The sequence below is a fragment of the Ursus americanus genome, chromosome 18, assembly GCF_024610735.1.
Source record: "Ursus americanus isolate L20-20 chromosome 18, mUrsAme1.1.p, whole genome shotgun sequence".
Lineage (NCBI taxonomy): Eukaryota > Metazoa > Chordata > Mammalia > Carnivora > Ursidae > Ursus > Ursus americanus.
In genome coordinates, this window is record NC_142144.1 from 36,809,107 (window position 1) to 36,836,320 (window position 27,214).

Genomic DNA, 27,214 nt, shown 5'->3' on the forward strand with positions numbered 1-27,214 from the left:
AAAAATGAGTAAAAATTCAGTAGTGAACTTAGTGGTAAACATTCTAGGCAAAGAGAGCCACATATGCAACAGCAGGGAAAGATGAAACGGCATGGGGGGGGGCACCTGGGTGACATTCGTTAAGCATCTGCCTTCGGCTCAGGGTGTGATCCCAGAGTCCTGGGATGGAGCCCCGCATTGGCTCCCTGCTCCACTGGAAGCCTGCTTCTTCCTCTCCCACTCCCCCTGCTTGTGTTCCTCCCTGGCTGTTCTCTCTGTCAAATAAATAAAATCTTTAAAAAAAAAAAAATTAAAAAAAAAGAGAAAGAAACAGCATAGAGTACAGGGAATAAAATGTGGAGGGGGACTGAGGCAGCATAACGTGGGGTGGCCAGGTAAGGAAGAACCCAGAATCTGTATGTGGTGAGAAAAAGTGAGCAGAAATAAACAGGAGAGCATCACTGTCTGATGCTGGTGTGACGGACGGACTGAGAGAGAGAAACTGAAGATGTCAAGAGTGGTCAGGACCTTTTGCAGATAAGCAGACAAGAGATGATGCAGGCTGGAACAAAGAGAGGCAGTGGAGATGTTACCACCCCCTACCTGTGCTTTCATAATTAAAAAAAAAAAAAAAAAAAACCTTGTAACTAAACATCTGTAAGACCCTTATCTGCATTTTAAAAAACCCTTACTAGGGGTGCCCGGGAGGCTCAGTGGTTAAGTGTCTCCCTTCGGCTCAGGTCATGATCCCAGAGTCCTGGGATCGAGTCCTTCGTCGGGCTCCCTGCTCAGTGGGAAGCCTGCTTCTCCCTCTCCCACTCCCCCTGCTTGTGTTTCCTCTCTTGCTATCAAATGAATAAATAAAAAATCTTTAAAAAAACAAACAAAAACAAAACAAAACCCCTCACTAAATTCCTTGTTTGTTAAGAAAAAAAGTTCCCTATTTGTATTTATTTATGATATATAAAAACTAAGTAAGCGGTTACCTACTGGGGAGGGGAGCAAGTGGTGGCAGGACCCAGGCAGATGATGAACAAGGACAGAAAGAGATGTTTCACTGCGTACCTTTTTATACTTTCTGGTTCCTGAACTGTATGAATTTATTATCTATTAAAACAAAACAAAACAAAACAAAACATTTCCACCATCTAGGTAGACTCACCTGTGTGCGTTTCCACATTCTTTAGCACATGGTTCTGTTTGCCTCGGGGGAAAGATGTTACTTGAGGATCTGGCCTCCTTACAGCACATTTCTCTGTGTCAACCCTTCTGGAAGACTTGTTGACAACTGCCAAGTTCCCATTGTCACAGGCAGATTTTGCTGGTCTTTCATTAGGATTATCCTTTGGAATGGGGGCCACGTTGTTTCTGGGTCCGGCATTTGTATGTCGTTGGCCCTCTTGTTTTGGTGGATTCCTGCCTGGTCGTGGCCTGGCCCCTTCCACTTCCCAGGGAGGCCTTTTCTGTGGGTATCTTCTCTGCTCATTGCGTCTGGCCGCATACCCATCCAATACTCCTTTCTTAAAGGATGTATCCAAAGAGTCAGGGTGGATAACCCCCATAGGTTTGGTATTTTCAGGTCCAGCATCCTCAGATTTTGGAGTCATTCTGTTGCCCCACTCACATTTGAGTTTTCCCTTGACTTTTGGTCCTCTACCATAGTTGTACACAAATTGGGCTGCTTTTTTGGGTTTTGCTCCCCTCGGATCTGCACCAACAATTTCCTTCTCATTCTCAAAAGGGCTGTGTTCTCTGGGGTTTGTCCCACTCTCTGACCTAGCCACACTTTCTAAGCCAGCTGCATCTGAGCTCTGGTCAGTGAGATTCTGTACTTTCTTGACTTTGATATGCTGCTTTTCACTCCTCAATTTCTGCCAAGGTTGATTCTGAAGGACATGGCTCTTGAGTGATTTATTAGAAGCAGAGGACTGAAAAGAAATCTGTTGACTTTTAGGTTTGCTTCCCAAAGGATAACTGTGCTGATGAACAGCAGAGATGTCATCATAAGGGACTTGCCTGGAAAGGTGACAGGGAGGTGGTGAACTATAATTTCTTCTACCAATCCTATTAGAATCTAGTTTCCTTTGACTCCCACAATTTAGACCAGAATTTTTTCTCTCCTGAGGAATAAACTCAGCAGCATCCGTATTGAATTTAAAAGTACCTAGGACATAAGAAAATAGACATGCCAGTAAAGAAATTAATCATCACCCATGAAACCCAGAAGACTCTAAGACTTTATCTAAACATTATTTTCCTAAGGACTTGTATAAAACACACTCTTAGTGAGGCCTACATTTCCTGTGAATGTGACGGGTTCAAGGTGCTTGTGGAACACTGACCATTCCATGTCCAGTAACCTCACCAATAGCCACTGCTAAGAACTACTAAGTAAAACTGCTCACCTGAGTGATCAAGCATTATTATTATTATTATTATTTTTAATGTAAGCTCCATGCCTTATATGGGGCTTGAAATCACAATCTGAAGATCAAGAGTCACGTGCTGTGCTGACTGAGCCAGCCAGGCGCCTTGATCAGGTGTTATTTATACATGCATTTATTTTATCAAAAAATTTCAGGTCAGCAAACAATACATGGGTGAGAATCAACCAACACGTTCCATGTGGTCTTTCAAAACTCTTAAGGTAGCATTGTGTAATATCAAGTAAACAGGTTTTGGAGTCGGCCAAAATCAGTTTGAAGTCTGGCCCTTCAATTTATGATATGAGCTTAGGGATATCACTTGATTGCTCTTAGCCATCATTTCCTCAACCATGACAAAAGATGATACTATTTCAAAGAGCTATTGTAAAATTTAAGTAAGATTTCATGTAGATAGTACTTAACATAATGAATACATTAGTTCCCATCTCTCCCCCCACCCAAGAATATATTTTAGGTTTTCTATATATAACCTTTATAATATAGTCCAGAATCCGAGTCTCAAAAATTAAGCATATGCCTCTTCAACCCACTCATTTTTCCCCCAATGTGCTTCTTTGTTCCTGAAGCCCAAAGACTAAATGATCTGCCTAAGGATACAAAACTAGTTAGTAGAAAAGTCAGAATTATGTGTAGCACATGGATTATACAGTTGACCTTTGAACAACACAAGTTTTGCACTATACAAGTCCACTTGTATGTGAATTTTTTACAGTACAATACTGTAAACACATTTTTCTCTTATGATTTTCTTGATAACATTTTCTTTACTCTAGCTTACTTTATTGTAAGAGTACAGTATATAATACATGTATCATGCATAATATGTGTTAATCGACTAGGTTACTGGTAAGGTTTCCAGTCAACAGTAGGCCGTGAGTAGTTAAGTTTCTGGGGAATTATAAATTATATGTGGACTTTCCACTGTGCGGGGGGGACTGGCATCCTTTTTTTTTTTTTAGATTTTATTTATTTATTTGTCAGAGAGAGAGTGAGCACAAGCACAGGGAGCTGCAGGCAGAGGGAGAAGCAGACTCCCTGCTGAGCAAGGGACGTGGGGCTCGATCCCAGGACCCTGAGATCATGACCTGAGTGAAGGCAGACGCTTAACCGACTGAGCCACCCAGGTGCCCCAGGATTGGCATCCTTAACCACGCGATGTTTAAGGGTCAATTGTACTAGGAATGAATAGGGCTTGGAAGACATGGGTTTACGTTCCTGCCCATCACTTGTGTCTTTATGCAAATGACTTAACCTCAATTTTCTTAATAAGGAATGGAGAAAGTAACAATCCCTACGTCAAAGAGTTGCTACGAAGAATAAAGCAAGTTAGTTACATATATAAAGTGGTTAAAATGGTGCTTTATTTTTGCTGTTAGGACTACAGACTATCTAAAACACATAGACCTGACCTCAGATGGGTGCAGTGCAGAGCCTGTGGGTTTCAGGTTTAATAATAAACACTAATGTTTATTAAGCAATTAACATGTGCCAGGCACTATTCTAAACACTTTGCATCTGTTAACTCATTTAATCCTTACATTCCTGATGAGAAAGCTGAGACGCGGAGAAAGTTACTTGCCAAAGGCCACAGAGGTGTTCCAAAGCAGACTGAGGATTCCACCCCAGGCTGTATGACCCTAGAGACCACACTCTTACACTGCACTGTCAGAGGCTGGGCAGTGGGTACCATAGAAACATATACTCAAGAACTGAACGAGATCATAAAGGTCATAGGGTAATCTCTCACTCAATCCAGGATTTGTCCTGAAAGCTTTCACACAGGCAATTCTGGGGATGGGGTGGAAAGCCTTACAAAACAAAGAGGATTAGACAGATTCAGAAGGTGGCAAAGGAGATGTTCCAGAAACATAAGAGAGAACATAAAAGTGGGAATGGGTAGATGAGACCAAGTGGGTGTTGTACAGTCCTCTCCTTCTTGAAGAAACAAAGTTGGAGAGGGGCAGAAGAAAAGTCAGTAAAGTTGTCCAGAATAGCCTGGTAAAGGATGTGAAGAAGGTGTTCCATGTTAAGCAAGCAGTAAGCAGTTGATGCAACTATACAGTCTAGACAGGGCAGCACCTCTTCATATACAGTATGGTTCCATTAGATATGAGGTAGTAGGTAGTGCCCTCAGAAAGACCCTTGAGAGGGAGGAGGAAGGGAAAAAGGGCACATAAATCAGGAATCTGCACCTGAGACACAAAGATCTGAGACATCCTCCTTTTTCTCCTCAGCATTTTAATTAGCTGGAAGTTACTCTGTAAATAGGATATAACTGGTACCCTAGATACAAGATAACATAGCAGCATAGTAAGTGTCCAACAGGCGACTGGAGAAGAATAAGGGGAAATCCAAGAGATTATGAAGTCTAGAAACAAAGTTGGCATTGGAAAGTCTGCCCATGGGCAGAAAGATATCCCTGAACCTATCTGCTATTTGAGGACAGGAGTGGGCAGAAGAACTAAACCCTGAGTGGAGATGGATATATGGACTAGAGATGATGCTGAAATAAGAGCATGGACTAGGAACCAAGGCAAAAGCAAACTAAGGAACAGGAGAGGGACTGGAGAGGTCTGTAGACTAGGGAACTTTGTCATAGTAGGTGGGGAGGAGGTTGGAACCTGGGGCACAACAAGGGAGGCCAAAACTATAACTCACAACTGACCTCACTCAATCCTGCCTCAAACACTGAAGGGTGTAGAAATGGTCCAGAAATGAGCCTGAGGATGGGAAGATCAATGGATCCAGTTTAGAGGATCTAGGGAAAAATGGGTGGGAGGATAACAAACCACCACACTAATCTAAAAAGGTTCCCATTCCGCAAGATTTAAAACCTAAATTAGGACTAGGGTTTGGAAAAATGCCACTTTTTGACCAAGACCCACGGTAACAAGTACATTTTAGCCCCCACCCAGTACACAAACACACATATACTCTTCTTGGTGCCCCAACAGTGGTAAGTGGCAGACCTAAGACTCAAATCAATGAGTAAAGTTTACAAACCACATGCTGCAAACTGTCCTGTTTTTCAGAAAGAATGGGTCCTGAAATTAAATCAACACTGGGTTGTGACAAGTATTTTTTTCAAAGAAAACAGAAAATAGAGTGTACTGCAATTAGTAAGGAAAAGCATTACTTTCTAAAACTTCTGGTTCTTTTTGTATTTATACATGTGTGCACTGAGTCAGATGTACCATGTTTCTTTTTGGTCTCTGCCCCAAAAGTTTGGAGAACAAAGACCTAAAGTACACCTTAAAGGAAACGGAAATGGATGCTACATTAACAGCCAAATGAAGCTGTTCTACACATAGAACCAATTCCGAGAGAAGTGAGCTAACAATTATGGAACAGGTACGGTACAGAGCGGAGCCTTCACAGAACTTATTTACCCCCGACCTATGGATGAGGAAACTGAGACTCAGTCACACTGCGAGTTCGTGGCAGTCTGAGAATGGAAACCCCTGCTAAGTAGATGTTCGGCTCGCGCTCGCTCCGCTGCCCCAGGACCCGCCAACCCGCCACGCATCAAGAGCCCGCCACCGTCACGGGCGGTGACTCGGCCGACGCCTGCCTGTTGGAGATCATTGCGGCCTCTGCCCCAGTAGGGCTGGGCTGAAGGCGGGACGTACAGCAGAAGGATGACGTCCATATCGGTTCTCCAGGCGCCGGGACAAACCCGCTCTCCTTGAAACCCAGCTGCGGAGTTTCACAACCCAGTGGAGGACAGTCGAGGTCTCGGTACCCACGACTCGCGTGGCTTGGCCCTTCCGAGACACTATCCCGCGCCCTAATACGCGCCACTCTCGCGATATGCATGGCTGGAGCCCTAGGACTCGCCACTGACCCAATTTCCGCTCCCCGAGAGGGGCCCAGTCCCGCGCGGGCCGGGACAGTACCTGAGACAGGAGGCGCCTCCGCCATCCCGTGCCGCAACACCTAAAGCGAGCCCTGCAACCTAGACAGGGCTGTCACCCGGTCACGTGCCTTTGACTTCCGGTGCCGCAAGACTACTCGCATCTGCGCGCCGGGTGGACGGCGACGGAGGTTGCGCGGCCTGCGTGAACTGTGCGGTGCGTCCGTGACGTCAGACACAAGCGCCAGCCGCCGGCCTGGAGGAGGACACTGGAGGCTCGCTGTAGGAGGCGAGGATCACGTTTGTGAGCGGGCAGAATTTGCGAAGTCATTGTTTTCTTTTTGAGATTCACGGTGTTCTTTTGCTACTATGCCCTTTTTTCCTGGCACCCAATCAACTTCACCTGGCCTTCCGCAGTTAACTTAGACGTCAGCTTCTACTTAGAGTAGTTTGGCTTTGGGGTTAGAAAGCAACAAAAAACCCCTGCTAAGTAGTGAAAAGGGAGTCTGAGGAAAAATATGTGCAAAAACAAAAAAACCCCACAGCAAACCCAAAACCCGATAAAGGGCTAACATACCGAGAACCCTTACAAATCTGAAAATGATTAAGCAAAAAAAGCCACAAAAAAACCGATTAGCCATGTATTCGAAATGGTGAAGGACTCGCATGGGAAGATGACAATAAAATACAGATGGATGCCGAACGTAGGTGGGAAAGTTTGGAGCACCAATAATTTTTAAAGTAACAAAATTTTAAAGGCGCCTGGATGGCTCAGTTGGTTAAAAGTCTGCCTTCGGCTCAGGGCATGATCCCAGGGTCCCGGGATCCAGCCCCTGCGCGTAGCTACCTGCTCAGCGGGGAGTCTGCTCCTCCCCCCTGCTCCTGCCCTCTCTCTCAAAGAAATAAAATACAATCTTAAAAAAATAAGGTAACAAAATTTTTAACGTATGGAGTTTGTTTTGTTGTTGCATTACTAAAAAGAACACAACATTTAAGCATGAAGCATGTGCCTTTGTAGCCTAATTCACTGATCCAGGCTTTCCCCAAAACATGAAATAGATTCATTTATTCACATACGTTTTAACGCATACTCTCTTACTCATTGCTTTAAGTGCTGTAAGTAAATGGTGAAAAAGACAAACATGGTCCTCACCTTCATAAAGTGCATTGCCTAGTAGAGGAGATTAAAAACTAATTCATATTCACAAATTAGTATTTTTTAAATAACTTAAAATTACGTTAGCATTATGAAAGAAGCAGGGTAACGGTGATACTTAATAGGATTTGCTCCAGAAAAGATAGCCAGACTTCCTTGAGTAGAAGGAAAGGTAAGAAGAAGCTAGCTATATGAAAATTCAGAGAGAAGAAATAGTAACGTGCAAAGGCTATGAGGAAGGAAAGACCTTGAAGTGTTCCAGGTGTTGAAATATTTGCTGGACAATAGTGAGAAAGGAGAGTGGCACAGTATGAAATTGAAAAGGTAGGTAAGGTGATCACACAGATCACCTGCAGGCCATGATAATGGATTTTATTCCAAGAGCAGTAGAAAGTTACTGAAGGGTTCTAAGCAAAAAAGTGGTATCTGATCTAACTTAAAAAGATTTCTCCTCTGCCCAAAGGAAGAGTGAATTGTGGGGGAGCAAGAAAAGAAGTGGGCAGAGCAGTTACAATTCTTATGAGGCTAATGCAGATCATGATGGCCTTGGACTAGAGTGATAGCAAATGAGATGGAGAGGACAGATATGAAGTATATTTGAGATATAACCAGTGTCTAGCTTCTAAACTTTTTCCATACCAATAGGTGTTACGTGATATCTCCTTGTCGTTTTAATTGATTTTCATTCCCCTGATTACTAATGAGTCTGAACATTTTTTTAAAGATTTTATTATTTCTTTTAAAGTAATCTCTACAACCAAGATAGGGCTTGAACTAATAACCCCAAGAACAAGAGTCACACACTCTACTAACTGAGCCGGCCAGGCACTCCAAGTCTGAACATTTCTTAATGACCTTTTGAGCTTCTTTTTTAACTGCTTATTCACACCCATTGCCCATTTTTTTCTATTGGGGTTGCTCTATTTTTCTTGCTGATGGTTTCTTGTATATTGTAGGTATTAATTCCTTGTCACTTGTCTTCTTTTCTTCCATTGTCTATTTTGTCCTTCACTGAACGTAAATCCTTAATTTTGACAGATCAGTTCGTCAAACCAACCAACCAACGGTACTGTCACCTTTAGAAATTACCACATGTATCGTCTGGATCCAATCAGGACAGAGGAACCACACAGTCATTTGAACAGAGAAGATTTTATTTATTTAAAGACTTATCAACTATAACAGAATTGGAGTAATAAGGGATTGACTAATAAAGAAGTAAAAAGAACTTTAAAATAAAATAGGATTAGTGATATAAGGAACAGCCACTACCTCTAGGGTTGAGATAAACTGTCTAACAAAGATCACTCCAGAGCTGAAGTGCAGACCTTATCAGAGAGGATGTGCCTGTGGCTCACTAGATGGCAGGGAAGTGGCTGTGGTGTTACAAAGGGTGCTGGGAAAAGTCATTCATGGAAAGGTGTCTCAGAAGAGGCACTCTACTACATACCACCTGAGGGGGTGCCAAGAGAACCTTCTAGCTGTTAGCCACCACAAGCTGAAAAGGCTAGGTGCTGAAGAAGCCCTGTACACTGCAGGAGCCAAACCCCTGGAGAAGCTGCCCATAGCACCAAAGCCTGCCTAACTGAAACACTAGAAACAGGAAGCAAAACATTTTCCTCCTGCAATATCTCTCTGGTGCCCTCTACTGACAAATCTTAATATCTGCCAGCTGATAAAGGATAAATATTTAAAAAGGTGCAAATCATTTCACAGAGCAGGCAAAAAGGATAGATAAATTTGGAACTAAATGACAATAATTCATAACTGGCACACTAAGGAATCTTCTCATTATTTTCAAAACTTATAAAAAATGGAAGCAATCAAACATTTATCCTGCCTTTCCTATACAAATAGTACTTCATACAACATACCAAACTTATGACATACTTGCATTAAAAAATAAGTCCAGGGGTTTCCTGGCGCCGGAATTTATGGCCGACGCCGCCATTTTGGCTTCCTGGCTTTGGGCTTCTACTGCTGGTCACCGTCTGCAGTCATTTCGAGCGGTCATGTCTGTGTCTACAACGCAGCTGCTGAAGGACCTCACAGGCTTCACTCTGCGGCTCCTGGTGCAGCTGCCCAGATCCATTTCAAGCCCTGGCGGGAGAAGCTCTGGGACCCTGGATGTCGCCACTGGGCTCACCTCCTGCTTCCTGCATTTTCTCCTGCCACCAGGCTGGGTCCTGTCACATCTGGAAAGCTACAAGATGCGAGAGTGAAGGGGGCTGTCCTGTCCCTCACCCTGTGACCTGATCACCCCTGGCCTCTCCTGATCATGTCTGCTGCATTCCTGGCTGGCCTTCTCTGGATCATGTCCTTCAATTACTGAGTGACCTCTTCTGCAATCATGGCTTCTCAGTTTCTCCATGGTGACATCGTCGGACCACATATATTGGTTTATAAGGCCCTACTTGGTAGGGCCCTCCTTGTAACAATAAAGTCTATTTAAACTTCAAAAAAAAAAAAAAAAGTCCAGAGGTGGTTATAAAAACTACCTGGCGAGCTTTTAAAAATCCAAGTACTCACAACATATTCAGATCTATTATATTAGAATCTGTGGTGGTAGGAAAATATAAAAGGAAAGCTATGGGATATGAATAGAGGTTGAAGTGTCAAACTTTTTTACTTTCTTATTGGATCATTTCAATCTCCTCCACCCTTGCTAAACTGCTGGGGCTGACAGATTACAATTTAAGGAGACCACCTATGCTCAATTCTGCTTCAGAATGCTGACTAGTGGCAGCTACAGGAGTATCATCAGAGACTATGCTGTGCCTGGGACTGACTCTATCACAGGACTCATCTTCTCCACTTTCCTTCAATTCAATAAGATTGACACAGACCAAGGCCTGGCTTTTGGTCTTTTCTGAGTACAGCAAGAATTAGCAGAATGCTAAAGGTGTTAAGAATCTCCAGGGAAAGTATGGTCAGAGGCAGGGAATCATGACTTTATGGTGGAAGTGGGGGAACTGGAAGCAATTACTACAGCATAACAATGGAAAGTGGGACATAGCACGGAGAGAGGCTGCAGAGAAATTTTTGGGACTTTTATTGGCAAGTGACAGGAACCCAAATCCAACGAGTTTAAGCAGAAAAAGGAGTTTGCTGGCAGAATTCTCAGAGAGTTCCCAGAATTAAAGGAAGAATTGCAGAGACTTGGAGCACTCCGGGAATCTCAAGGTTCAGATGTAAGGTGCCATGAGGATTCTTTCATTCGGCCTCTCATCTTATCTCCTCTCTGGCCTCAATATCTCAAGCTTCTCACACTGACAAAGGGGTAGGGGAAGAAAGTATTTCCCCTAAGTTTCCGTTTAGAAAATTCAAGGGAAGAACTTCCAACAGGCACAGCCTGGTCACAAGCCCACTCTCATAGCTTGGAAGAATAAGGGTAGGGCTACTCTAAATGGTATTTTTGCAATAATCACATGCTTATTTTGGGGAGGCAGTTCTGTAGAAGAGAGAGAATGTTGGGGCACCTGGCTGGCTCAGTCAGAAGAGCATGCAACTCTTGATCTCAGGGTCATGAGTTTGAGCCCCACATTGGGTGTAGAGACTTCTTAAGTGAATAAATAAAAACTTAAAAAGAAAGTTTCTCCATCTTTAAAAAAAGAAAGAAAGCGAATGTTTTTTCTTTTTTAAAAGATTTATTCATGAGAGAGAATGAATGGGGGGGTGGCAGAGGGAAACATCCAAACAGACTCCCACTGAGCATGGAGCCCGATGTGAGGCTTGATTCCAAGACCCTGAGCTCACGAACTGAACTGAAAGCAAGAGTTGGATGCCCGACCAACTGAGCCACCCAAGCGTCCCTGTTCTTTTTTTTTTTTTTTTAAGATTTTATTTTTTAAGTACTCTCTACCCCAAACATGGGCTCAAACTTAAAACCCCAAGATCAAGAGTTACATGCTTTACCTACTGAGCCAGCCAGGCACCCCAGAGAATGTTGTTCTGAAAAGACTAAGCAATAAACCATTACAGAGAGATAGGGGCCAAGTCACAGACAACTTTATATGTCTTGCTCGAGGTGTCAGGGAACCATAAAAGACTAAGGAGTGACCAGGTCAGATTTGTATTTTAGAAAGATAAATACAGCTGTATGTGATGAATGGAGTCAAGGAAGTGAAATTACGCATGAAGAAAAAGCAAGTCATTAATTCCAAAAGACACTTAGGGTAAAAAGCAGGGTTTGATGATTAACTGAATGTGTAGGGTGAAGCAAAATGTAGGCATCAAGGATAACTCAAGAGCCTTCTGTTTTGAATGATGGAGGATAATGGTTCCATTAGCTGAGACAGGGAAAACAGGAGGAGGAGATTCAGATCTGAGGGAAAGATAATGGTTGTGTCAGCCATTTGAATGTCAAGTGTTTTCCGCTTCAGGAACATCCAAATAATTGCTAGGCAAACAGCGGCATGTGAAAAGGATTCTGAAATTCAGGGGCAAGATCTGGGGTAGAAGTATAGATTTAGAAGTCAGCAGTTCAAGTCATGAGAATAATTGAGCTCAGTAAATATAAGTGATCAGAGAAAGAAGTATGGTAGGTAAAGGTTAGAATGCTGAGGAACACTAACATTACAGAGTTGGAGATGAGGATTTCAAAAAGGAGTCTCAGAGAAAATAGTAAGAAGAACAGGAAAACCAGAGAGCATTGTCACAAAAATCAAGGCAGCAGAAATTCTGTCAGAATGATTGCTCACTGGTATCCAATGCACTAAAGAGGTCTAATTGGAGGACTAAATATCACCCATTAAAACTGGCAATATATGGGACACTGATAACATTGGCAAGATAAGAAACAGAGCAGGAATATTTGCTAAGAATGAATCCCAAGATAATAAGCTTAATTTGGATATCAGATTTTAGATAGCAGTGGGCCATTTAATTAGGAATGCCCAGGACTGAAAATAAGAATGAAGAAAGAGGTCTAGGCTAGTGATAGTTATTTTGAGTCCTTAGTGCACAGGTAATACTTAAAATCTTGGGTGTGAAACATTTCAAGGATATATCTTTTGATATATCTCAAATCCAAGATTGAAACTATAGTGGAAGAAATATTTAAAGAGCTGAGTGAGAAATTGTAGAGAAGCCAAGGAAGGTTTCAAGAAGGTAATGATGAATAGCACAATGTTCGATCCCATTGGAAGGTTTCTTGAGAGGGTGAGATTCGTCCCCACTAATGGCAGGAGTTTGGACCGACTGTAGCACTTTTGGCACTTTCCAAGAAAAGAATGAAGCCCCTATTTTTTTTGTTGTTACTGGCCTTCACAGGAGAATAGCAAGTTGCAAAGTATAGTTAACACTTGAACAACGTGGGGAATAGGGCACAGTTGAAAATCTGCATATAACTTTTAACTCCCCCCAAACTTAACTACTAACAGCCTACTGTTGACAAAAAGCCTTACCAATAACATAAACAACTAACACATATTTTGTATGTTATATGTATTCTTACTGTAGTCTTACAATAAAGTAAGCTACAGAAAAGAAAATGTTATTAAGAAAATCACAAAGAAGAGAAAATACATTTACAATCCTGTACTGTAAAAAATCCATGTAGAAGTAGATTGTGTTCAAACCTGTGTTATTTAAGGGTCAACTATACTCATGATCATTACCTCAATTATTCCTCACAAAAGCCTTGTGAGGTAAGCATGATTGTACTAATAAGAAAACAGAAGTTTAATGGAGTGAGTAGGCTGCTTAGAAGTTATTAGATGGTAGACCAGGGCCCAGGCCTGGATTGTTCTTTGTTCCTTCCTCTGATGCTAGCACTTAAATTTGACTTCTGTAGTGGAGTTTTTAGGTGAATCAACATTAAAACTATATTAATTTTTTTTCTGTACTAGAGGTTTTAGGCTGAAGTGATATTATTAAAATTATATCCTTTTGAAAAATATTTATTAAGTATAAATAAATGTCCTATACATTAAATATCAAGAAATAGTCATTACTGATTACAAGTCAGGCTGTAATACTGAGGGAACCACAGAACCAAAATATCCCACTCATGATACAGTAGTGATAATTCCATTCCAATATCAGACATAATAATGATTTACTCACAAGACACAATGAAACCCATCAAAAAAAGCTATCACTTTAACCAACCTATAATACCACAATAGAAAATGGTTTTGAGTCATACTATGAACGGTCCCAAAAATCTCATCTTTGTCTTATCAATTTGTCAGGTCATTTTGAGATTGTGGAGTTATACTATCTTAGAATTTAAAGATTCCATTTCCTTGGATTTATTTCAAATCATTATTAATAAATGAAAACAAGTCATACATAGTCACTGATACTTTTAAGTAAGTTAGTCTTTCATAAGAGAAAGGGAATAAAAATTTAGTATGAAGAAAGCATCCCCCAAACAATGAATCTCTCAATGGAAAAAAATAAAAGAGCAACATAATTAAACTTTCCTTTGAAGAAAGGAAAGAAACCTCAATCTGTTATGGTAAATTTGGAAAGATAAATATTTCCTAGTCCCACAATATGTGTTTATTTTACACGATGTACTTGAATGATGCAAGTCTACGAAGCAGGGATCTGTGGCAATCCAAATTCATCCACCAGGACTCCATCCTGTGAAAAGAAAGCAATATTCAGCACTACTGTTTTTCAATTGATAAAACAAATGATTACAAATATTTAGTAGTCAAAGCTCATTTCTGAGTGTTTAACCAATGAACACCAAAATCCCCGAGAAGATGAGAAAGCGTTTTCAGGAAAGGTAAAGGGGGAAGTGATAAACCAAGAAAAGACTGCAAAAGCTCAAAATGGGTGGTCGTTTGCAGGGTAAAGGAAGAGTGAGAAAGAAACAGATGCTTCAGAGTAAACCTGGGGGGGCGTGTGGGTGGCTCAGTTGGTTAAGCATTTGCCTTTGGCTCAGGTCATGATCCCAAGGTCCGGGGATCAGGCCCTGCATTGGGGGGGGTCCCTGCTCAGCAAGGAGCCTGCTTCTCCCTCTCCCTCTGCCTGCTGCTCCCCCTGCTTGTGCTCTCACTTTTCATCTTTCAAATAAATAAATAAAATCTTAAAAAAAAAAAAAGAGTAAACCTAGGAAGGGGAAAAGGGGGTTGGGGCTGGGAAGGTCTGGGAGGAAAGGTTGAGGAGTTAGTCCCTGCCTCCAGATTCCCATTTTCACTCTGATACCTAAAGTGAACCACTACCTTTTGTAGCTTCCCAATCCTTAAAGGAGCAGTGCCCTAGGACAGGCAGTTACTCCCATATCGTACTTTACTACAAACTTACAAGCAGTGATACCATTATCAATTAAGAAACCATACCTCAACAGCATATTTAACTCAGGACTCTGTGACAAATAGAAGATGGAAACATAGACGCTACAGGGTATTGAAAAGGTGAGTTGTGGTAGGTAGCATTAATAAAAATTATTTCAGGTATGCTAAGAAAAAGCAACCTATGCACTGGAACCTTGAAATGGTCAGAGGCAGGGGTGGGGTGGGGTAGAATGGGTAGCAGAGAAAGGTAAGATTACCCTAGACTCAAGGAGGAAGGGAGGGGTACAGTATGCAAAGATGCACATTCATAGAAATTAGCTAGAAGGGACCTGAGAAAGTACCTGCTCCCCACCTTTCGCTCCCTACATTTCATAGGTGGGAAAAACTGACAAGGTTCAGACAGAAAACAAGAATTCTAATTTGCTCCAAGTCGGGGCGCCTGGGTGGCTCAGGCGGATGCTGAGCATCCGACTCTTGGTTTTGGCTCAGGTCATGATCTCAGGGTTGTCCGGCTCTGTGCTGAGAGGGAGTCAGCTTCGGGATTCTCTCTCTCTGCCTCCCCCCACCCCCGCGCTGTCTCGCTCTCTCTCAAATTGATAAATACATCTTTTTTTGGTTTTTGTTTTTTTTTTTTTTTGCTCCAAGTCATACAGTAAATAAAGGCAGAGCTGAGGAGACTGGCTCTCACTCAAGGATTCTGCCCATTCAATGTGCACGCTGGGAGATAATGCCAACACAGGACAAATGGTAATAGAAAAAAAATGACATTTACACCAGGAACTAAGACGGAGTGAACAGGATTTCATTAAGTAACAAAATTTTATCTGTTTCTAGTAATGACAACCATGCAGCTTTAAACAGGGCTTTCAGTTCGCCACGTCCTTTTACATACAAGATCTAACTTGGTCTACAAAACAATTATGTGAGATGATCATAATTATCTGCATTTTAGAGAAGCAAGAAACAGGAAAGTTCAAGACAGTTAAGTGATTTGCCAAGGTCTCACAGTCAGTTAGCGGTGGGGCTGAGACTTCAACCCAGGTGTCCTGATTCTTTACCCTGTTAAATGAGAATCCTTCTACATTTTTATACTTAAATTATTAATCCTTATTAGAAAAATCCACCCTACAATTAAGCAGTGTGTATGGAGGATACGACTTTCTTTCATGTTGCTGCCTAGCATGGTTCATGCATGTGTTAGTAATACTTTCTCAGGAAACGCTGTCTAAAACCTAAAAACAGAACCCATTGCAAGCTTGTAATTATGTAAATTATACAAACTGTTAATATATAAAAACACTCCTGGGCCTCAGTGACACAGTGTACACAGCCTGTGCACAGTTTAATGCAAGGGGTCCCAAAATAATGACTGAAACAGTCTTCCCTTGTTCTAGCTTAAGACTACCTTATAGATTCCCAGACTGGTGATCAAGCATAAACCTTTACCATTTTGCATCGCTAACAGAGAAAAGGCTTTCACCTTATTCTTTGTGTCAGTGGGAACGCCTTCCGGAATTGCAGGTGCAGATGCTGCTTCATCCAAGTAAGAGCTGTCTTCGTCGGCCAGAAGCTCATCACCCAGTGCATCCAACTCTGAGATTGAAATAGTCAACATTTCACTAAAATTTACACAACAAAATTGCTAGCTAATGTTAAGAAAGTTAGCCAAATTATTTGTTATAAGACAAAAATTTCAAAACAAAGGGAAAAGAATTATCAATTTCTATTTTCAAAATAAAAGATGACCATTAAAAGAAACTTTCAAGGGAACTGATGTAAAATCTATCAAAAGCAAAAATCAAAATAAAACAAACAAAACAACCATTCCCCACAGGTTTACAAGACCCTAGTCATCATGAGTCTATAGCTATCACTTGGCCAATTCAAACTAGAAAATCTGGACAATAACAAATATACAAAATTCTCTCTCATTTATTGATGAACTTGAAAGAAAGCAGCAAAAGGAGGCAAGAGATTGTTGTGTACTGATGACCATCACATGAAATCAGGATTTTTTTTTTTTAAAGATTTTATTTATTTACGTGACAGAGAGACAGCCAGCGAGAGAGGGAACACAGCAGGGGAGTGGGAGAGGAAGAAGCAGGCTCACAGTGGAGGAGCCTGATGTGGGACTCGATCCTGGAACACCGGGATCCCGCCCTGAGCCGAAGGCAGCCGCCTAACGACTGCGCTACCCAGGCGCCCCTGAAATCAGGCTTTAAAAACAAGTCTACGGGGGCACCTGGTTGGGTCAGAGGGATGAGCGTCTGCCTTCAGCTCGGGTCATGATCTGGTCCTGGAATCGGGCCCCATGTTGGGCTCCCAGCTCAATGGGGATTCTGCTTCTCCCTCTCCCTCTGCCTCTCCCTCTGCCTGTGTGCGCTCTCTCTTTCTCAAATGAATAAATAAAATCTTTAAATAAATAAATAAATAAATAAATAAATAAATAAATAAAACCAAGTCTACGGTGAAGTGAATTACAAGTGACCAAGAGGAATAACAATAGCAGGTAGAGATTCATCACAGGAAACTCAGGATGGGAAATAAAGAAATTAATGGGAAAAAAATAAAAGGTTCTAGGCAAAAACATTACGGGGGGAGAGAAGGAATGGGGGTGGGGTGAGAGGGGGAGAGAAGGAGGAGAACCACTGAGACTGGGGAATCATGTGACAGAAAATCCAGTGTGAGGTGCTTTTGCCATCTACCTAGTTACTCATGCTAGACACTGAGAGACATCCTTGACCTCCCCTCCTTCCACAACCACTTCTCTGTTTCTGCTATTACCACCTTAGTCTCAGCCACTATCACTTTTTCAGATTTGTATTTATTTTTTAAATTCCAGTTTAACTGTTCTATTAGTTTCAGGTACACAATATAGTGATTCAACAATTCTATACATTACTCACTGCTCATCACGGTTAAGTGTACTCTTAATCCCCTTCACCTATTTCTCCCACCCCCCTCCCACTCCTCTAGCACTTTGTTCTCTATAGTTAAGAGTCTGTTTTTTCATCTTTTTCTTTGTTTCTTAAATTCCACATATAAGTGAAATCATATGGTATTTGTCTTTCTCTGTCGGACTTATTTCACTTAGGATTACAGCCTCTAGATCCAACCATGTTGTTGCAAATGGCAAGATTTCATTCTTTTTTATGGCTAATATTCTACTGTGCATATATATACACCACATCTTCTTTATCAATTCATCTATGGATGGACACTTGGGCTGCTTCCATACCCTGGCTATTAAAAATAATGCTGCAATAGACATGGGGGTGTATGTATTTTTTCAAATTAGTGTTTTCGTTTTCTTTGGGTAAAGATTCCTCTCCCTGAGGCCACTCAACAACCCCTCCCATTTTTTTCCTGCTGACCTCTACTCATCCTTCAGGACCCATGCCTGTCCCCATTCCCAAATAGGTTAAATTCCCCAGCTTTGTGCTCCACAGTAACCCACACTTCTCCTTCCCAACAGCTTTTGTTCTTGCTATGAATTACTTGAAACAAGCAGTTTCTTACCCCTGGCTAGAGAAGCTTCATGAATGCAGGGACAGTATCTGCTTCTTCAGTGTTGAACCCCCAGCACCTAACACAGTATCTACCATATGGTAGATGCACACTGAGTATTTGCCAGTGACTCTTTCTTGATCTGCTCTGCTGTTCTGGGGGAGAGGACTTCAATAATAGGAAGAACAAAATCCAAAGACAAATGGCAAGGAAAAGGCAGTATTTAGATACCAAGCACCAGGTCAGCAGAGACCTTTGCCCCGACTTTCCGCTGTAGCTTGTCCCTCCCAGAGTTGTTGGTGGAGCCTGCCAATCTGACATGCCTGCCTCACAAGCTCTTTGCCCAGAGACTGCACCATAAACTAACTCTCACAGAACCCTCACAGAACCTTGTTTTTCCACTTAAAGGTGAAGAAGACAGAAAGTAAAATGAAAAACACTTTTAAAAAAGAACTATGCTTTTCTGTAAGTGCCAAAATACCAAAAAAAGATGTTATTTATTCATTTTCTCTAGCATTTCTCTAGTAAAGGTCCCAGGAAATCACTTCTTTCAGAGTCTAAAATTTTTTTTTTCCCAGTTGTCTTTCCCACAACATACCTGCTTCCAGGTCATCTTCATCTAATTCCGGGGTGCCATAACTACGGCTCAGCGCTTCCTGGATTTCATTGGCATCTTCCATCATATCTTCTAGCTGGTCTTGTAAGTCCTTATAGAAATATATATGACAGCTTTCATTCATTTCTTACTATTTTCCTCTAACTACCCCCCACCCTATTCTCTCCTCTGAATCTTAGAAACAAGCAATTTTAAAAAAGATAATGTACATAAAATGCTGCGCACATACCAGTTCTCAACAATTGTTAGTTCCCTTCCCTTCCCCCAGTCCTTGCCTAGCGACTGCTTTTAGTCAACAACTGAGCAGGTGCTCCTCTAAAGGATGGGTCTGAATAACTCCTGAATGAACCTTCCAATTAAATGTATAAGAGAGCTTAATGAACTATCTAAAAATCACAAAACTGAAGAGTCCCCTAACAATAACTGTGAATGCCAATGACCCATATAATCCTCCTTTTCAGTAATAAAATGTAAACTCAAAAATAAAGAAGAATTAAATTGGGGCACCTGGCTGGCTCAAAGAGCATGCAACTCTTGATCTTGGGGTGGGGTCTGAACACCACCCTAGGTATACAGAGTACTAAAAAAAAACAAATAAACTTAAAAAAAAAAGAATTAAATTGGTGATCTTGCATTTGAATTTAAGGTGCCTCATGGAAATCCAAAGTCCTACTGCAAAAACAGATGCCCATCAGCTCTCTGTCATTACAGAAAGTTTACCTAAAACATTAAATCTAGCAACATCTACACTATCAACATGTTTCCAGTTTATGGAGAAAAGCAGGTAATACAGACAAGCAAATTAATCTCCTTAAGTCAGCCAAAGACTGACTACACTGTGTAGGGAAAAAAGACAGTAGTGAAAACAACTGGGTGGTACAAAAAGTTCTACCAGGCCCACCCCGGATGGAGAAACAGAAATGGAATCAGGATAGGCTTGATATCCAAAACCAGGCTGGTGAAAATAATTGACTGAGAGCGTAAGTCATCTGTGAATGATCTACCTGTGATTAACTGGAAGAGTACGAGGCCAGAAATAATGTAAAACCAAGCTGAGAACTGCTACAGCATAATATAGGGCAGCTAATATAATGGTTAGGAGCACAGACTCTAGAATCAGACAAATGAAAGCTCGAATTTTGCCTTACTTAATGAGAAATAAAGTCTCTAAGCAATAATTTTCTCATCTGTAAAATGAGATTATTAATAGCCATACCTCTCAATAGAGGGTTTTGTAAGGCTTTATTGCAGTAATACATGTAAAACACTAAGCACTTAATACTAAATATCTTCCATCGTGTTAAGGATATGCAGAAAGGAGCACCTGAGTGGCTCAGTCGGTTAAGCGACTGCCTTAGGTCATGCCTGGCTCAGGTCATGATCCCGGGGTACTGGGATCGAGTCCTGCGTCGGGCTCCCTGCTCAGCAGGGAGTCTGCTTCTCCCTCTCCCTCTGCAGTTCCCCCTCTGCTTGTGCTCTCTCTCATGCTCTCTCACTCATGCTCTCTCTCTCAAATAAATCAATAAATCAATAAAATCTTTTAAAAAAAAAACAAGGATATGAGAGTAACAATGTGCTTGTCATAGACTTAAATTTCCACAGAAAGGGAACAGACTAGTGTTGATAATGCAGAAAGTCCAAACTGGCACCATTTATCCTTCAGAATATTTAGAGCAATGCAAAACATTTGAGAACTCCTCCCAGACCCCAAATTGGAGGTTTTTCCACTTAAAGGTGAAGAAGACAAGACAGAAAGTAAAATGAAAAACACTTTTAAAAAAACACTATGCTTTTCTGTATTTTTAAGTGCCAAACTACCACACTGTATGCATGTGACATTTCACTGCACAGAGAAGCACTGGCTGAAACAAAAACTAAAAAAGAGTGAAAACAGTAAGCTAATCAAGTCAAGTTTCTACTGTGCTATCACATATCAAGACAAGCCTCCCCAAATCATTTATGAATAGGATCCCTTGCAATAGATTCTAAGAAAGACACACACACACACACACACAAAATCATCACACAAAGAATTAACAGGTTCAGTATTGGATAAAGAACACAAAAGTAATATAAACAAATACAAGCACTAGACTTGATGTGCAGAAACTGAAAAACAGGAAGGCTAGAAACAGAGAACACAGGCAAAATACAAAAAAATGAGTTATGAAACAATGAAAATATTTTATAAAGTATTTTAGGAAAACAAATGAAATTCAAAATAGCCCAACCGACAACACAGACAGACACACAGGCCAAAAGGCAGAGAAAGGAGCTCTCCACCTGCCATGTGGGCAAATCTATGAGCAGAAAGGAAAAGGGTAATTAGATAGGGGACCAGACAGACAACTACAGATAAAAGATGGAGAGACGTACAAAAACCCCAGAAAGACCACAATTTCTATTTTGTTTACATTAAACAGCTCTAATTAAAACATAAGGAACTCTATAAACAGAAAACGAACTTCAGTTTCATTATATTACCAAATAGTATTATGCAAATAAGGCAAATGTATTTGGAACATTTTCTCAGTCAATGTCCTGGAAGATGTCACTGAGCTTAACTCCGTGTAAACAGAGACTGGTGGAGGATTAGAGAAACAGCCACGGGGAGTCCAAGGAGGGGTGCATGAAAAAAGTAAGATGGGAGGAATGCCCGCACTTGTACTAAAGACCTGCACTCTTGGAGAAAACCTCTTCAGAGGCAGTAAAATGCCAGGAAGATAGTAAATACTCAACCAACAAAAACAGCTTGAATCGGGCACAACCACTTTAGCTCCTTTAATAGTCTCGTGCTTATTTGTTCATCATCCATCAAAAACTTGTGAGCACCAACTATGGCCATTGTTCAACGCATAACAGTGAACAAGACCAAGTCCCTGCCTTGATAGAAAGAGACATTCTACTGGGGGTGGGTGGGAGGGTGGAGTGGGATGGTAAAGTAAAGAACACCACGGTACTGGCAGAAACTCCCCTTTTCTCTAACAGTCACCGCTCACTCCCTCTGCTATCCCTGCTTGCCATCTGGGCTGTTAGAGGTGAGAGGAGCTAAGTGCTTAGGGCTCACCTCCCAAGTAAAGCACGATCGAAAAAGACATGTTAATTTTAAGAACTTAATGGCATTATTATTAAATATCTAAAGACAATTACTAGAAAAGGGAATCAGCTCTACTCCATGAACTGTGTCAAACACCTGACATATACATCCTCATTTAACACTCGTGACAAACCTGGGAGATTGGTAGCAACATCACTACTTCACAATTGAGGAAACAGACTCAAAATCATTAAGTGAGTTAGAAGTAACGGGAAACCGGCAACTTATTTATTGAGTGTCTATTATGTGCCAGGTATTGTGTGTGTAAACACACCAGCTCATTTATTTCATCCTCATAATAGCCATGTGTGGCATCAGGATCCTTGTGTTAATAAGGAAACAGAGACATTTGGTACCCTTTCCCAAAGTTACTCTATTAGTAAATGGCAAGCCCAAGAGTCAATCAGTCTTCTGTGTTCTTTCCATCACGTACACATTCATTTGGATTTTTTCCAAAGCTAGTGTACATTCTTGCAGAAACCAGTATACATCTCACCTCAATCTGGTCGATTTTCACTTGCTTGTATGCTTTCTTCATTTCCTTTACTCCCAGTTTCATAGCATCAACCTAAAAAAAGATAAGAGAGAACACAATGTCTTAAGAAGCCATGTTGGTGAAATTGTCTTTTAAATACTATGGGCAAAGAACAAAAGAGTAAAAAAAATAAGATAAAATCATGGGAAAAGGTGCTGTGGAAATACCGTGGTCTTGGTGTCCTTCAATGACTGGATGGTGTAATTGGCTTGTTCCATGTTAAATGACTGTTGGGCGAGATTGTCCCGCTGCTGCTCATACCTTTTTAGAATCAATTAAGAATGGTAAATGTGAGCCAGATAGAAATCCGCAGGAAGAAAGTATCTCTAATGCTAAATAGGATTTTATTAAAAAAAAAACTTTAAAAAATTAAATACATAGAAAAACTGGCAAAAACAATGTAATCGCTCTAACACAAGTATCATTTGGTATACCCCTTGAATCTTTTGTCTTTGTATCTTAGTTATGAGACTATTTTCCACTTAATATTATAGCCTTTGCTGTTTTATGTTACTACATACTCTTAATATGTCTTTATGATTTTTCAAATGATTTCCCATGATAAATCCCCAAAAGTAGAATTCTTGGGGCAAAAGGTAAGATGATTTTTAAGGCTCTTCATACATATCACTAAACCGGTTTTCCAGTAGACTGAACTTCTTGAGGATAGGTATTATTTTTTGTTAATCTTGTATCCATAATTAGGTAATTCGTCTGGCCTGATGTAATACCAGGTGTTCAAAATGCTTTTTTAAAATAAAGTTTTATATCAAAGTATGATACTAAAGACTTACATCACTATGGTCTTTATACAATATTTGGAAACCATCTAACTATCCAATCAGAAGAAAATTGGTCAATTCATGGTGCAGGCAAATGGTGGTAGAATTATCACCACCCCAGTAAAGTTTCCCAAGAATGTATAAAAGGAGAGAAGTGCTCATGATATAATGTGAAGTGGAAAGGATCAACCTCTATTTACACAATTCAATTTTTCTTCTAAAAAGCTATGTGCACAGATTCCATGCATGCACAAGCAGAGAAAAGAAACTAAGAAATCAGCATTCTAAAAATGGTTATTTCTGGTAATAGGAATCTGGTAAATGTTCTTTTCTTCTGTTCATGTTTATGTATTTTCCAAGCATCTATGATGAATATACATTCCTTTTGTTAAAAAAAAAAGTTACTTAAAAACTGCAGTGCTACCTACTAAGAAGGAATAGTTTTACCATACTCTCATCATTACCATTTCTTTTTCCAATTTTGCCTAATTTAAAAGGAGGAAGGTGGTATCTGATAAAAAGGCATTTTAAAAATAAAAATAGAGATATCAACCTTTCTGGTTCCTTATAAGCTGCTTACATCTGACCCCTGCAACCCTGCAGAAGGTCTCATCAGTGGGACAGCTCACAGGGATAAGTACCAAAGATGCTATCTGGCTTCTGCTCAAACACTGAGACATAGTCACCTAAAATACATTAAGGACCCTTAAATCTATTCTGGTTAGGAAGGAATAAGGATTCAGGATTCTCAATTTTACAGACAAAAAGGCATACTCTAATTAAGTAAATAATAGCAAAACCCTATAGATCTGGGCAGTCCAATACAGAAGCCAGTAGCCACATATGGCTACTTAAATTGTTAAAAATTAAGTAAAATAACACTTCGTTAGTCACACTAGCCACTTTTCAAGTGCTCAAGAGCCACACGTGGCTACTGAGCAGCACAGATACAGAATATTTTTATCATAGCAAAAAGTTCTGTTTAGATGGACAGTGCTGCAACAGATAGCGCTGAACACGCATGGGGAGAAAAACCCAGCTCACCCGATATGTAAATGAAATTTGCAACTAAATGAAGAATGCTTATAAAATATTATGAAAAACTGAATAAAAGACCATTTCCCTGGGGCGCCTGGGTGGCTCAGTCGTTAAGCGTCTGCCTTCGGCTCAGGGCGTGATCCCGGTGTTCTGGGATCGAACCCCGCATCAGGCTCCTCTGCTAGGAGCCTGCTTCTTCCTCTCCCACTCCCCCTGCTTGTGTTCCCTCTCTCGCTGGCTGTCTCTCTCTCTGTCAAATAAATAAATAAAATCTTAAAAAAAAAAAAAAAAAGACCATTTCCCTTTTAGTTAAACCTGCTGGAGGAAAGGTTACCCTTGTAACTTACATCCGCTTTTGCTTTAAAACTCTCAAGGCTTTCTGTTTGACCATATTCTGGGGAGAAAAACAGATTTTAGTGAAAAGAAGTAGAAAACACACATACAGTAAAAGAAATCTCCCAATCCTTGGACTTGCATACCTACTTTCTTCTTCAAAGTCATAGACAGAGTGGCTCCTGGACTCTTCTTCACCTCCTAAGCATAGTCTTTAAGCCTCAGCTCATCTCTGTCTTTGCATCCCACATCTCAGGGTACTGAACTGCATTCCCTTTAGTGCATAGTGTCTCCATGGCCACCCCCAATAGTGCCTATTTGTACATCCAGCTGCCTTATGGAGATTTCCAACTTGGACATTCTGCTCTCCACCCAAACTCAACAGGCCCCAAATCCTCAATCTGCTCTCACCAATATTATTAACAATGGTCCCACCAATCTCTCATTTCTCTAGGTTGAGAAGCTTTATATCAACCTTACATTTCCTCTGTCTCTTCATGCAGTCATCTCATTACTGATTTTCAGAACTCACTTGCAAACTGATTTTCCTGAGATTTTCCTGACTGCCACCATGGTTTAGGCTTTCATCTCAAGTCTAGATGAGCTTTCCTGCCTCTGTTTACTCTTCGCTGCATGCCACCCAACTAAGATGGCTGAGAAAGGCCTCTTGTCACTTTCCTTTCTATACTGTTTCATAAATCATTACATTTGTCTCCTCCAATGAAGAAGGAAAAGCAGATATCACCTCACAGATGATGATAATATCTAACATTTATTATTTATGAATGTTTCTATGTACCAGACACAGTGCTAGGTAGGTCACGTGAATTGCCTCATTTAATCTGCACACTATAAAGTAGTGTTATCCCCATTTTACAGATAGGGAAACTGAGGTTCAGTGATACTAAGTAACTTAGCTCAAATAGTTAATAAGTTACAGAGATGGGGAAAAAAGGAGGTAGTTCTATATCCACAGTCTATGCACTTAAATATGGTAATCTATGTTTCTACCTAATAGAGAAGGAAAATAAGATATTAAGTGACTTTATGACGGTCACAGCTAGTAGATAGTGATGGTGTTACTAATAGAACACTGGTCTCCAGATGCCTAGTTCAGAAATTTTTCCAGCATGCCATTCCTTAACCAGTCTATTATACCCACCCAACGTGACCAGCCTGGCAACTCACTGTTCTGAGACTGCCACCTTCTCAGTAGAATGTATTAATTCCCATGTACATGCTTCTGGACCAGTCGTCAGCATCTTCTCTCCACCAGACCAAACCCCAGCCTTCCTCTTGTATCAAGCTGCAAATTCTCCTCTCTGAAGGATACACCCTCACATGTTTTCTCCTTACCAGACTACCACTGGGCCCTACATCCATAGCTGCTCAAATCAGGCTGTCGCAGCACCTTCTGCAGCTGCCGCCTACCTTACCTTGGCAGGACCCTCTCTCATCTTCTTGATCTGATCCTTATACTTCACGAGCTCAGCATCCAGTCGAGAAATCTTCTTGTCAATGGATTCTGCCCTGCTGTCCACCTTGAGGAAACAGAGGTTGTTAGGACAATACACTTACATGAGAAAGGGCAGGAGAGGAAAGAAGAGTGGGAAAGCGGTTCCCAACCAGGGGGAGATTACTGGGAAACACTGGGAGGCTTTTATAAACTATACTCCACTCCAAAGATTCTCATATTCTAGGGCCCCTTTCAAGAGTGCTTGAGCAGAAAAGAATTTGGGAATCACTGGGCTGAGCTGACATTCTCCTACAATCAGAGACTAGTTAGGCTGGGGTCTCAACCAGATATGTGAAATGCGCTAGGGCTGTAAATCTAACGCTATTTGCTTAGATAGAGGGTAGTGGCTTAATATGAGGGGCCACAGTTCTGAATTTTCTGTTATTGAGATCCACGATTGACCTAGGATATCAAGTTGAGGATCCTGATGTGGGAGAGGGATGAAGGATAAAAGGGGGAAAGGGTCGGGCTGGACGAAATGGGAAGGATGTGGGCCTATGGCTGGTTGGGGATAGGAGAAGGAAAGAGCAAGTAAACACGGCAGCGGGCCTCAGAGGGGTTGAGCGCAAGTAGGGTTAAGGGGTCCCTGGTTTGTGGCGTCAGGAATGACCTGGGTAACAGAAACGAAGGTGAGATGGAGAGGGCCGAAGTGTCCGGAATCGAGAATGGAATGGAGGAGTAGGAGCCTGGAGCCGAGGGTGGGCGGGGTCGGGACCAGAGTTCCTGAGTCTAGTTATGCGTGGTCAAGTGCCCACCGTGCCAATGCAGTCAGTCAGGCTGGGCGGCGGAGCCTTGGGTTTCGCTTTCCCGAAGAATCGGTTCATCTTGGGCGGCCACGAAGAAAACCCAAACACTGGAGCAAAACTAGAAACGGAAGCAGAGTCACCTCCGCCTCCTCCTTGACTTCCGGCCCCCCTGCGCAAGCGCAATGTGCCTATTGGAGTTTCCCGACACTTTTTCCGGGTTTTCAGCGCGGCCTTCCGGGGAAGGAGAGCTCCGGGAGGTTGGAGGTGGCGGACAGTCGGCAGGGGCGTGGCCTCGGTGAAGGGCGTGGGGCGGGGTTCCTGATGAGCGGGGCGGGGCCTCAGTTGAGTGGGTGGGGCCG

General features: G+C 41.5%; 2 protein-coding genes and 1 pseudogene across 6 annotated transcripts in view; 1 reads left to right on the forward strand and 2 right to left on the reverse strand.

The window, feature by feature from the left end:
• The window catches only part of NFX1 (nuclear transcription factor, X-box binding 1), a 72,001-nt gene extending 65,526 nt beyond the window's left edge, over positions 1 to 6,475 (reverse strand). For 2 of the 4 annotated variants that reach the window (XM_045780827.2, XM_045780826.2), the window contains exons 1-2: positions 6,323 to 6,475; positions 1,142 to 2,143 (exon numbers count right to left, since the gene is read on the reverse strand). In XM_045780827.2, coding sequence (XP_045636783.2) covers positions 1,142 to 2,143; positions 6,323 to 6,347 — 1,027 coding nt within the window. In that variant the 5' untranslated portion in view covers positions 6,348 to 6,475. Of the gene's footprint in view, positions 1 to 1,141; positions 2,144 to 6,055; positions 6,290 to 6,322 lie in introns of those variants that run through there. The other 2 variants (XM_045780824.2, XM_045780825.2) reach the window with 2 other exon arrangements.
• A 14-nt stretch (positions 6,476 to 6,489) lies between these two features.
• On the forward strand, positions 6,490 to 11,056 carry LOC148108594 (cytochrome c oxidase subunit 8A, mitochondrial pseudogene; annotated as a pseudogene). The gene is made up of 2 exons (XR_015727427.1): positions 6,490 to 7,207; positions 8,474 to 11,056. The product of XR_015727427.1 is annotated as a cytochrome c oxidase subunit 8A, mitochondrial pseudogene (transcript).
• CHMP5 (charged multivesicular body protein 5) lies at positions 9,890 to 27,026 on the reverse strand. The gene is made up of 8 exons (XM_045780542.2): positions 26,865 to 27,026; positions 26,030 to 26,134; positions 24,608 to 24,654; positions 22,608 to 22,701; positions 22,402 to 22,473; positions 18,791 to 18,899; positions 16,166 to 16,278; positions 9,890 to 14,026 (listed from the first exon to the last, which is right to left on the reverse strand). Exons 1-8 carry the CDS (start codon positions 26,931 to 26,933, stop codon positions 13,976 to 13,978), a joined length of 660 nt encoding a protein of 219 aa, XP_045636498.1. The 5' UTR covers positions 26,934 to 27,026; the 3' UTR covers positions 9,890 to 13,975.
• Positions 27,027 to 27,214: the final 188 nt, after the last annotated feature.